Source organism: Callospermophilus lateralis, chromosome 8, assembly GCF_048772815.1.
Source record: "Callospermophilus lateralis isolate mCalLat2 chromosome 8, mCalLat2.hap1, whole genome shotgun sequence".
NCBI lineage: Eukaryota > Metazoa > Chordata > Mammalia > Rodentia > Sciuridae > Callospermophilus > Callospermophilus lateralis.
The window spans coordinates 54,715,982-54,728,964 of NC_135312.1; the positions used below are offsets into that span (position 1 = coordinate 54,715,982).

At 38.1% G+C, this 12,983-nt stretch overlaps 1 protein-coding gene across 2 annotated transcripts in view; it reads right to left on the minus strand.

Moving 5' to 3' along the window:
- Nucleotides 1–3,042: 3,042 nt before the first annotated feature.
- Adamts3 (ADAM metallopeptidase with thrombospondin type 1 motif 3) overlaps nucleotides 3,043–12,983 on the minus strand; it is a 227,419-nt gene continuing 217,478 nt past the window's right edge. For both annotated transcript variants that reach the window (XM_076864583.2, XM_076864582.2), the window contains exons 19-22: nucleotides 12,028–12,160; nucleotides 8,865–9,072; nucleotides 7,293–7,410; nucleotides 3,043–3,611 (exon numbers count right to left, since the gene is read on the minus strand). In XM_076864583.2, coding sequence (XP_076720698.2) covers nucleotides 3,043–3,611; nucleotides 7,293–7,410; nucleotides 8,865–9,072; nucleotides 12,028–12,160 — 1,028 coding nt within the window. The remainder of the gene's footprint in view (nucleotides 3,612–7,292; nucleotides 7,411–8,864; nucleotides 9,073–12,027; nucleotides 12,161–12,983) is intronic.

Sequence of the window (12,983 nt, forward strand, 5' to 3'; positions counted from 1 at the left end):
CTTCTCACTTGATTTTTTTTCTTTCATCATATTTAAGTGGCTTTCTCTTAAAAATACATAAATGTAAAAATGAGAAACACACTTTACTTGCTAATAATTTGGAACATTATTACACCATTGACTATCTTTGCAGGAATATGCGATTAATAGTGAGCCCCTTAATTTAATTCTTTTTTGTTGGAAAAGGGAAAGTGGCAACAATTAGCTAAAATTCTTCAGCATCAACATTTAGAGATGGTTTTTAATGAGTTCATTCTATCAATTTTTAAAGCTGAGTAGTTTTAAATTCTCAAAACTATACATTTTCCATTCTTAATGAGACTTAGCTACAGTGATTCACACTGGCTGTTGAACCTAGATCTAGAGAAGATAATGATGAAGACTATGAGGACAAGGACATTCTTCTATTATGAGCCATTATGTGTTAGGCCCTGTGTTAACAGCTTATCTCATTTCTCTTGACAATCAATCAGTGATGTTGACAGTTCTCCTTATACAGATAAGGACCCTAAAACAGGCTACCCAAGGCTATTCAGGTATGAAGTGTTAGATAAGGACCAGATCTGAGTCTGTCTACTTTGTAATGTGATGGTTACCTATTTGAACAGTGTCTCCTGTTACATAATCAGAGGTCATTCTCTGGTATGTTCCTTTCTTCCCATAGTCCTGAATCTTGAGAGGACTGTTCCCACCAATCCTCAGGTAATCAGGATTCAAAGCTGGTGGGCGGCTTGTATTTAAAAATCACTACAAGATTGCACATGTTGAAAGATAGGAGCCCCCCTTTTCCCTGTCATAAAACTAGCATTTTTACCATCTTCTTTTTCCCTCTCTGTAGTATGGTAGGACAGATCTTAGCTGAATGCCACAGCCCACAATCTATTATTCTCTCTTTTTTAAAAATGATACACCCTAATGTGAAAATAGGAGTCACTGTCATTTAATTTAAGCCCATTCACTTGTAGAAAGATACTAGTCCAGGACCATGGGGTGAATCTGATGATAAAATCTAGAAAAAAACAGATCTGTGTTGACATTTTTTTTTATTGCTATGTGTGTTCCCAATACAACAAACAGCATCAGTAGTGTACACGTTAATAAAAAGGAATTTTTAGCTTAGTAGAAAAGGAAGCTCAGAAGTATAATGAATATGTACATCTTTATGAGAGGTGTATGTGTGTGACCATCTGTATATTCCCTGTGGACAAGACGTATGCACACGCAAGTAAACTAGAGAGAATTTCATTCTGGGGAAACATTTAGGGAAAATAAAAAATTATTTCTATTTAAGGCCAGGGGATTATTTTATTATCTGTCTGGAACTCTCCTTTAAAATTCTTGCACAAAGTAGCAGCGATTCTTTAGAGGTATTGAGTCAATGGCTTCGACTGTTATTTTACAACAGTTAAAATGCAGAAGTCTTAGCACATTCTGTGCTTTGAGAGGTTAGCATATTTGTATTTTAATTTGCATAATGTGCTTTTAGGCAGTTGATGTACTGACCTCAAAAACATTATGCTGAGAATACATTCCTGAAGTAACTAATTCACTATTTCTTTGAACGAGAATAAGTCATCAGCTCTATATGAACTATTTTAAAAATGCAAAATTTTTACATCAAATTTGTTCAGTTTTAGCTTTTTGCATTGGCTGTGGTGGTTTGCTTAAATTTCTTCTCTATGCACAAAACAAATGCATGCTAATTATCTCTCTAGTTTACGAAATATCATTGATATTAGTGTAAATATTTAGTACATAAAAATACCATCAAGAAAACAAATCAACTTTTAATAAATATCTTCGGTTCTGAATTCTATATACAAGTACTTTACATCTACTCCCTGGAGAGAGCATTTCTGGCTTTGCTGTGAGCAAGGTGATCACTGACATAAATTACTAGTACATTATTGCAGTCAGATGCATTGTGGTTGTGAACATTTGGATATGAACCATGCAGAAAATAAATATCTTAACCATTGACAAATGCTTTCTTGAACCTTACAAAGCAGTACTATCCTTGAGGGTTAATTCAAGTTTGATGGTATTTTCTCAGCTACCAACACACAAATCTTTCCAGAACTTTTTTCTTTATGATTAATATAGTACATCAAGTATAACTGTTTGTATACCAACACTAGGAAATTAAACAACAAAAGAACACAGGACACCTCAATGGTGCTTACAGAGGTCCTGGCAAGAGGGTTTTGGCTTTATCTTGCTCATTCACTGTTCTCTGTGACCAAAAGTGTACTCTGACACCACTTCTAATTCCTTTTAATTACAGGATGGAAGGCAATAGGTAAAGCAAGACTTACAAGTCTGAAGCTTCTGTTTTTTTCTTTTTCTATAATTTAGGTATCACATTATTGATTCAACAAAAGTCATACAACAAAACCTCTTGTATTGTCGGTAGCTATCATTCTAACTTCTCAACATTCTGCCTTGAAAATCAATCTATGGAATGTAAAATAAGGCAATACTCTATGACAGGCACCTAGAACATCCAGAAATGTAAGATAGTAAACAATCATTTGAGAACATCTCTTAAAATAATACTGATTTCTGCAATATACAGTATTTACACAACAGCTGCAAATTTGCTCATACAATATTTCTAATATAGATAAATAGGAATACAAGTCTATGATTTCTCTGCTCTATTTCCAAAATTTCTTGAAGTGTAAACTGTTGGCATCTCTTTTTAAAATGTTTACTGTAACTTTTTAAAACAAAAATCCAGCTGATATGCACAATTGATTCCAGTCCCTTTTCTTCATTAGAGAGTGACCAACACACATAGCAATCTATTTTCCCCGTTAGTAATCTTTGGTGCTTTCTTCCAACGAATTCTGGTGAATGAGTCAATGCAGAACAGGAGGAGGATGAAAGCAACTAGAAAAGTGAACCAGCACTTTTTGTTCTTTCACTTGTGGATAAAATGAATTGGCGAGCTATGGAGATTTTCACTAAGTTGTATGCACCATGTGGAGAGGGAGGTTGTCCAGGTTTCCCTCTGATTTCTACCCTTAAATTTTCTCTTTTTCATCTTTCTAAGGTGGATGATCTTATCAGACGTCTCTTGTTAATAATCTTTTCATCTTTCTTTGAGGTTCTTGCCTGAGAAGAGGCACCTATTGAATCACTGACTGCCAGGAAGGAAGCGGCTGCCCTCTGTGAAGCAGAATGGAGGTGGCCACTCTTGGTGGGTGCAGAGGACGGTATTGAGACCAGGCTCAGTGTCTTACTTCTGGTTTGCTGAGCTCTCCTTTGGGGTAAGTTAGCACCGTCAGGTTCACTGTTCAGCCTGAAAGCAGCATATGCATTTGGACTTCCCACTGCAGAGATGCTACTCAAAGACTTTTTCTCAGCAGGAGTCTCTGGATAGTAAGGGGTGAAAGGTGTAGGCATCACTAGAGATCCAGGGAGATCACTGGGACTGAAGACTGCATCATCATGAGCTTCAGCAGCTTCTAGAAGGTATGCTGGTGGTGGGGTACTGCCACGCTTGCTACATGACTCACAACAGAGCTTGTTATAACCTGGGATAGAGCAGTATCTTGCCAGCACCTCCATCTGACAGAATATGGACTTGTCTCCCAGACATGGCTCATCTGCAAAAAGAAAAGAAAAAAACAATATGCATCTCTAAACATAAAAGGAGAGACAAAATTAAAATTGATCATATTATAAAATCTGACATCAATGGGAGCTGTCACATGAGCCTCTGCTTTAAAAATATGAACATTAGGATGAATTTGCTGAAATCGGCAGTCTTATCTACATTATCTACAAAGGATTGGGATCTTCAACTTTTTAAAATCTCTAGCAGACCACTGAGGATAGTTTTTTTCTTCCAAGTAGGAATATATATCTTAGGATAAAAAGGAGCATCTGTTGTTATGAAAATTTATTAGACTGTATTTCTGGCTTTCTAATAGGGTACCCTCTACATTAAAATCAAACACTAGAGATTTTTTTGGAATAAAGTAATTCTTAAGAGAATGTAATACCAAAAGAAAAATGAAAATACCATTTTGATAAAAAGAATATTATCCATCTTGAATGCCATGGTCTTATGTTTGCCATTGAATTTTTTCAGATTCTTATTGGAAAGCACAAATTTGGGTAAAATTTGTCAATTTTCTCATAAGTTTATTCAGTAGGTCAAACAGTGTCTGGTACTAATGAAGAATATTCCATTGTAGAAAACTTGGAATGGAACTACCATTTGACCCAGCTATCCCACTCCTTGGTCTATACACAAAGGACTTAAAACCAGCAAGCTGTAGTAACACAGCCACATCAATGTTTATAGCAGCTCAATTTACAATAGCTAAACTGCGGAACCAACCTAGATGCCCTTCAATAGATGAATGGATAAAGAAACTGTGGCATATATACACAATGAAATATTACTCAGCATTAAAAGAGAATAATAAAATTATGGCATTTGCAGGTAAATGGATGGAGTTGGAGAGTATCATGCTAAATGAAGTAAGCCAATCCCCAAAAAACTGAAGGTCAAATGTTCTCTCTGATAAGTGGACACTGATCCATAATGGAGGGGCAAGGGAAAAATGGATGAACTTTGATTGGGCAAAGGGGAGGGAGGGATGGAAAGGGGCATGGGATTAGGAAAGATGGTGGAATGAGATGGACATCATTAACCTAGGAACATGTATGACTGCACATAGGGTGTGATGCTATATGCTGTACAACCAGAAAAATGAAAAGTTTTGCTACAACTGTGTGTAGTGAATCAAAATGCATTCTGCTATCATATATAACTAATTAAAATAGATAAATAAATTAATGATAATAAAAAAATCACAATGTGTTGGGAAATAGCATATTTCTGCTACTTGCCAGAGACACTGAAAAGAAAAAACAAAAGGTTCTAATTGTGGGATGATGCATGGCCTTGACATTCGGAGGCCTAATATATACTATGTGTTTGAATTCTTCATATTATCTGAGGCCATAATCTAATTACAATGGGAAAGCCTGAGGATTACATTAATTGGTTTCACTTAAATATCAATTCCTCATCATTTGTGAATTACTTTTTCTATGCCTACATCTTAAAATAAGGAAACCTCTTCCAGTATGTTCAAGAGACCTTAATTGAAAGACCTGTATTCTCTTTCCTTTGACGATTAACCCATCTCCTCTGTTTGAAGGCTTACCTTGGAGGTATGACCTGTCCTGTGTTAGAGAAGGACCCCATGTGAGAAACCATAAGTATGAGCACCATGGCACTGCAGAGATCCATCAGAGCCAGAATGTGCTCCTTGGGGGAGGAGGTAAAGGGAGGGCTATAAAGGAACACATTAACTTTATGGTAATGTGGGCATAGATGGGAAGGGCTTCAGACCTGGTCACAAAAGGCCATTTTTCTCCTAAGAGTAGCTTAAGACTCTGAGGGGGATTACTACATATTTGGCAGAAACCAGAATTGATCTTTAGGCCAGAGCAAAAGAGCAGCTGAAAGAACCGTGGAACCACTAATCTAGTTATGCTATCTCCTTTGCACCTAGGTTTTACAGTAAAGACATTTTCTTCTGTATGAAGGAGAATCAAGCAAAATCTTATTGGCACTTGGACACAGTTCTATCGTGTCCAATAAGGCTTACAAAGTATGCAGCCTCTTGACAGCAGTAGCTATATAAGGACAAAATATAATGACAGTAAACTTTAAAGTCTGAAAGCTCAAGACCCAAGTCAAAGCAAAGAGCATTCCCCCTTTCCAAAGTGATCAAATGTTAAGTCCTATGTCTCCCCCTTGTGGTCATACTTGTTCTTGCCATTTCAAGTGAAAAATTTATAGTGAAATTATGTTTAAGGCTTAAAGACATGAAAGTTGAGATTTTTAAAACATAAAACATTCGATAAAATAGGCCTGGCTGCTTTTCTTGGATTAAAAAAATAGCACAGCAGATGTTGAGATTCACCTACGGGCTTACTTACGGAGTTGTAGGCTGCAGGAAAAGCGACTTGTTTAGTCCTGAGACTCACCAGTGTTTCAAAGCAGTGGCTGCCATTGTTATTTATCAGGCATGGATGTAGGAGAACTGTTCTTAAGAGGAAGGTTGTGGTGCAGGAGGATGAGCAGGGAAGGAGAGAAAGTGCGAGACAGTGAGAAGAGAACAGAACCGTGGAGGGGATAGGAAGAAAGGAGACCTGGAGTAGAAGAGATGGAGGAGTCGTGACAAGGGGGCTGAGAGGAAGAAGGCAGTGTGTCCCTTCAAGGTTCATGTGTTGGAGCATGACCCTGAAGGTGGTGGTATGGAGAGGTGGGGCTTTTAGGAGGTGACTAGGTCACAAATATGGAGCCCTTTATGGGATTAATGCCTTTATAAAAGTCTCCAGGGTTCCTCCCCAGCCCCCTTCCTCATGTGAAGACAAAGCACCATCTATGAAGCCCTTACCAGACACTAATGTTCAGGTGCCTTGATACTAGACTTTCCAGTCTCCAGAACTATGAGTTATAAATTTTCTTACTTAGAAATTACCTGGTCTGAGGTATTTTATTATAGCAGCTTTAATGGCCCAAGACAGCAGGGGAGACAAGGGAGCGGGAAAGGTGAAGTTAGGGAGACTAGGAGGGATAGAGAGAACAAGAAGAGGGTTTATACCCATCCACCCCAAAAAGCACGTATGATGGTAGACACAGAGAAAGTGAGTGACACACAGACATTATGTCTGAGACAGAGAGCAAGACAGGCACCAAGAAATCAAGGAGGGAAAGAAACAGTTGTAAACAGAGAATGAAAACAGAAAGAAAAAGAGGTGGAAGGAGAGAGTCTCATACAGAAGGAAACTATCCAATACATTTTTGTTTTAAAATTGCAAATCAGTTAAATAAAACAAGGTCCGATTTTGCAATACAGTGTTGGTAGATCAGGCAAATGTTTAATTTTAGTATGTGTGCAAGGTGTCTATCTTGAAATCACTCCGTATATTAATGGACAGTTATTGGAAATGGCTATCGGGTTGAGTAACAGTTACTATCTTCATGCCTAAACTTTAAATAATGTTAGTAATATATATATCAAAACCTGGTGCAATGTTAAATCAACTTTTTTCAATGATGTGAAATTAAAGAACATAATGGAAAATAAGCAGTCCCCCCCACCCTAAATAATTCTTAGACTAATATTTTAAGGATGTTTTTCCTTGATTATTTCTTGATAAGCAAATATAAATTCCAGAACTTATCCTGAAAAGAAATTCTTCTCTTTGCGATTCAGAAACGTTATCAGAGCAGTGAAATCAATTAGTATCACACCTACCATTACAGGGAGGCAGCTGACAGGCTCTGACGGACTCCGGCTTTTCACCGTCGCAGTGATCTCCAGCCCTGCACAGGACCTGCCTCACCTCTGTTCCTTCACCACAGGTCACTGAACACTATAGAAACAAAGGCTGTAACTATAGAGGTTTATTCCACCAAGACTGGACATGCAAGTGCTCACAGGCACCCACGTGCAGACCCCTCAGCTCTGGAGTTCTACAGAGGTGGTGCTGTGCAGAGACTCTGAAAACAGACAATTCTGGGTTTATACCTTGGCTGCAGCAGTTACCAGCCTGGGCACATTGCTTTTTCTTAAGAGCCTCAGTTTCATCATCTAGAAAGCTGGGCTCAGAGGATCTTTATAGGTCTAAAGGCCAAGGAGGCAGTGTGCCCAAAGCAGAGGCAAAGTGCCTGCATGTAAGCATTCCGTAGGGAAGAAGCCCCTGATGATGATGATCATTGATTCTGCTCTTTCCAGGGAGCCAGGCATGGTGTGGAGTGCCCCATTTCATCTTTTACACAGATGGCAGAATTTACTGACAAGTTATCTTGGTCAATTCACCCTCTTAGGAACTACTCTCATGTCATTCTCATGTATTCATTTCTCTAATGAAGGGGGCTCACTTCTCTGAAAATAAGTCCAGAAATTTCCATACTACTGATCTAGATAGAAACTATGGAGGAGAACCTTATAAGGTTTGGGGTCTCGGAGGAGGAACGGGGTATAAGTTATGGTTCTGTGTGGGTGACTTTCACTTGCCTGTTCCTGGTCTCCACTTCTTCCTTGCTCTCTACCTGCTTTTGGATGCCCTTTCCTCCTATAAACTCTCTTCCTATGGCCCCATGATTCCTTCAGTCTTTAGAAATAACAAACACAGGTAGTAGCACAAGCAATGCAGCCATGAGTCAGCCAGTCCCCAAACAATCCTACCCCGGGCACCAGCTGGGTCCTGGGGAAGCAAAGCACAATGTTATTGAGAAATGTGTGGACTACAGGCAAGCATAGACTCAGAGGCAGGAGTCACAATGGACCACATCTAACCACATGCTAAAGGAAAGCTGAAGGATTTTTGAATGCAGAGGAGGTACTGGCAGAAGAGCATCTCCAGGAAGGCAGGAGTCTGGATTGTGGCTTTGAGCCTTGGTGAAGAGGGAAAGCAAGCCAGATGGAAGGTAGGAGGCTGGAACAAGCAGGGTCTGATTGGAATAGTGAAACGTTTACTCAAATGGAGACAGAGATCTGGAATGAAGAGAGATTAAGAGGAGATGGAGTGTTGCCAAATGGAGCAGGGCCCTACATCGTGTGTTAGGGGTTTAGAATTTATCATGTAGGAATAAGGATACCAGCAAAGATCTTAGAAGACCAGTTAGCTTTTAGAAACCTCCAGGTCACAAAACATTCAAATGTGGATTGCCCCTACCAATTAAATTGCAAATATTGTTTTAAATTTTTTCCTAGCACCTCCAGGTGATTACAAAATATGCCAGTTTCTCAGTTCACACAAGCCCATCTGATGTTTAAGCCAAAATATGTTGCATATGTTGACGCACACAGAACTCACACACCCACCTCATTCCAGGGCCCTGTTTTCCACTGGGCTGGACAGGGTACTCTATTACAGGGCCGGCGGCTCTCAGGACGGTCACCCACGCAGTACTTGCTGTGTACAGAGCGGTTGGTGCCATCATGGAGTGGCTGAAGGCAGCGTACCGTGCGAAGCTGGTAGCCGGAACTGCCACAGGTTTTGGTGCAGTGTTCCCACTCCTCAGCTACCCAGCTATAGGGGGTTAAGATTAAACACTGTCACTGGGATGGATGGTATGTGCTTTATTCCCAAAATGCAAAGCCCAGATTTTTCTGCTCCCTGTGCAACTGGCAACCTAGCAGGGCACAGTACAGTCAGGAAGTGATGTCAACTCCCTAACAACAGGTCCAGCACTTGCCTTTTTAATCTCCTAATATATTTTTCTGACTCTCAGTGACTCTGAAACTGTTTCCTAAAGAATGATCTACAGAGGGTTCTTGAAACTCATGCTAAGTTTACCCTGTTAAGTTCAAGCATGAAGGTGGTTTTAAAAATAGCACCAAGACATTTTTAGTCATATTGCCTAATGGTTGTGTAATATCTGAAAGTGAAAAGAAAAAAAAAAAAAAGGAATCCACCTAATGCTTGCCAAGAAAACCAACTTGGCTGTTGCTGCTTGCATGAAATCTATCCTTTACTCATGTTTCAATATTCCCACTGAAATGATTGTCGTATTTCAACAGCTGTTGCCATGAAGGACTCGTCTATCCTGTTGGGATAATTCAGATCTTCTTATTGAACTTCATGGGGTTTGACAGAAAGGTAAAGGCAGTGTGCAGCCAGGACTGGGCAGAGACTGCTCCCATGAATGCACCTGACAGAAATGTTTTCAAAGAGACATTCTCAAAAGGATTTCCTGTGGAACATTCCCAAATTATTGTGTCCATGTCAGTGCTCCAAGCAGTATCCAAATCAGTTGTGGTTACAATATACTGGACAGTTCTGTTATATATCACTACTGAGTCCTGAATGTCACTACTAGTTTGTCACTACTGATTTCACCTGGCAATCACAAATGTGTCCTCTTGGTGACTCTGAAATAATAATCCCTTGAGGGCTTCTGAAACACATTTTAAGGTTACCCTATTAAGTTCAGATACAAAGATGGCTTTCAAAAATACACTTCTTATATGATCTTTGTCTTTAAAATAAGTGACTAGTACAGTCTTCAAAAATGAGTAGATATTCTCTAGTCTAGTTATTATAATACATTCCACTATCAGTTTGAGAGACTAGGGCAGTCTTCAACTGCCTGGTTATATTTTGCTACTCCATATCTATGGCAAGAAAAAAAAAGGAAGAGGGAAAATAACTTTGGAAAGAACAAATAAATAGTATGCCTCAATTAACATATTCACTCATAAACCCAATGAAGGGGGGGGACTCAAAGGATGAAAAAGGAAATAATATTTCATATTCTAAAAGTGATCAAATATTATATGAAATAATCAGACATCTTGAGTAAGAAATAATTGATGCATAGTCATAATAGCAAATGTCCCAGAAAGAAAGAACAGAAACATAAATTTTCAAAGAAAATCTCCGAGAGATGAAAGATATTGGTTTTGTTTTCAAAGATCTACAGATGTCATTTGCAACAGCCTGGAAGAAGCTGGAGGGCAAGTAAAATGCTCCAGGCACACAAAGACTAAGGCTGCATGATCTCACTTATATGTGCAGTCTAAACAAGCAGAACTCACAGAAGTAAAGACTAGTATGCTGACTACCAGGGGATGGATGGATGGGGGGGTGGGAACAGAAGGGATTGGGAAGACCTTGGTCAAAGGATACAAAGTTTTAGTTAGTAGGACTATCTAAAGTCTACTGCACCAAATCCTGACTATAGTTAATATAATATATATTACAAAATTGTTAAGAGCAGATTATAAAATGTTCACACCACTCACACATAAAAAGGATGTAATTTGAAAATAATTAGCATGATTTTATCATTCCATAACAAAATATACTGTACCCCAATAAATATACAAGATCATTATTTGTCAATTAAAAAGTCTACAAGTACACAGCACAACAAGAGAGAAAAGATCCTATGAGCTTTGAAAGACAAATACAGGCCACAAAGACAGAATTGAGAATCAGGATTACCACTAATTTTTCAAGAACAACAATGGAGTCCAGCAGATAAAAGAATGATGTGTTCCAGAGAAAATACAGTCTAGAACTATATACATATGCATGTGACTCCAAGTGATCAAGGGTGAGAGTAGAAGAAAGACATCTTTTATAATCTTATACTTCAACCTCTTATGTACTTTTCTAGAGTATCTAAGAATTTAGTTTTTATATAAGACATTTTACTTTGTATTTGTTTTGTCCCTGAAACTCCAGAAAGAATCTACTAGAATGACTGTATGAACCAAGAGATGAGAAAACAACTAAGGCAGGAAACAGGAGCTCTTGCGGAAGAGAGGGACAGCGGAAATCACCATGATGAAAGACTGGAGGAAGTCTAGGTGGAAGCAAGACACAGAGTTCATCTGTCTCTATTAAGAGGAAAGTTCCAGTATACTTGAGTGTTTAGCATTTGGAGGGGATTTATATTTAAGAAAGAGAGTTTAAGCATGGATTCATGAAAAGTAGTAGAAAACCAAACATAAGAATCAAGATCTTCATTTACTCTGGATTAAACAGTTATACAAGAAAGGAAACAATTAGTATGCTATGTGACCTGGTAGAAGAGAGGGGTATTAAAGGAATCTAAGCTCTGGATATTAATCTCATTAAAAGATATGTCAACATTGGAAGTACTGAGGAAGGAGTAAGTGTGGTAAAAAATATTAAATCCTCATATTCCATAGTAGAAATTCAATACATAATATGGAACCCTGCCCCCTCCAAAGGCAAGTGATGGAAACAAAAATATTCTTCTTAAAGAGACTGAAACAAGTAATTACCAAATAGCAAAAGAAACATAAAGCCTGAAAGTGGTTATGTCTTAAGAACAAGGATATAAAGAAAGGTAGGGAACCACAGCTTTATAAACAATTCCTATTAAATGACTCGATTATTTAAACCAGGTACATATAAAGTTTTGATTAAAAACAAATTTAAAATTAAAAAGTGCTAAAGACATTTAAGCCCTTATTTTGACCTCAGGATATGATGGTCAAAATAAATACTTACAGCGGATGTGTACACTCTTGAATATTGCACATTCGTCTAATAGGTTTTGGCTTTTTATTGACCTCACAGAAGCTACGATGAACCATCTTATTATCGCTTTTCCTTCGGCATCCGTATTTAGTGTACTGGAAACCTGGAAAAGAAAATAAGCTTCTTTGACTTTAATCATGTATTCATGCTATTATATATTAATTCATTAGTACATTTACTCATTTAATAAATATCGGAGTGCATACAGTAAGGCACTGCACTAGGGGTTAGTGATTCTATCACTTTCACTTAAAATAAACTTAAAGTGAAAAATGCTTATTTCAGAGCCTACATTTAATAAGTATCATGAATTATGAAACAGCGACTGTGCACTGGCTAGAGAACTAAGACTGAATAAGCACAGTCTAGTATGAGAGACCTCTATGAAAAGCATTTCCATCATCAACGCCTGGTAGTACAGGCTTTTATGGAGCTATGTGCGAAGCTTTCTGCAGGGGGCGCCAAAAGGACACGGAGGGAAAGGCCTCCAGTTCAGCTGGAGGAGGGGCAGGGGAAGCATGCAAGCTCAGCAATTCTTTGTGCTTAATCTTGATCTTCCAATTGTGTGGGGTAAAGGAAATGAAGCACAAATAGAAAGGTGCTTCACATGGCTGACATGTCATGTATGAAGAGGAAGGAGGTGAGGAAGGATTAGAATTTGGATGCCTTGAGCACCAAATATATGGAATTTATCCTGAAAATCATAGAGAATAAATGAAGGAGGTCTCCATTTGTTTAAAAAAAAATCATGAAATTTTCAAATATTTTAAACTTACAAAAAATGTGAAATTTGTATGCTTTGCATCTAGATTAATATTTTTTAACCATGTCATCACATTTTTTATATATCACTATACAGAATTTACTGTATATGGAATTTTTTCCTGTACTATTTGAGAATAAGTTGAAGAAATTTTGATTATTCA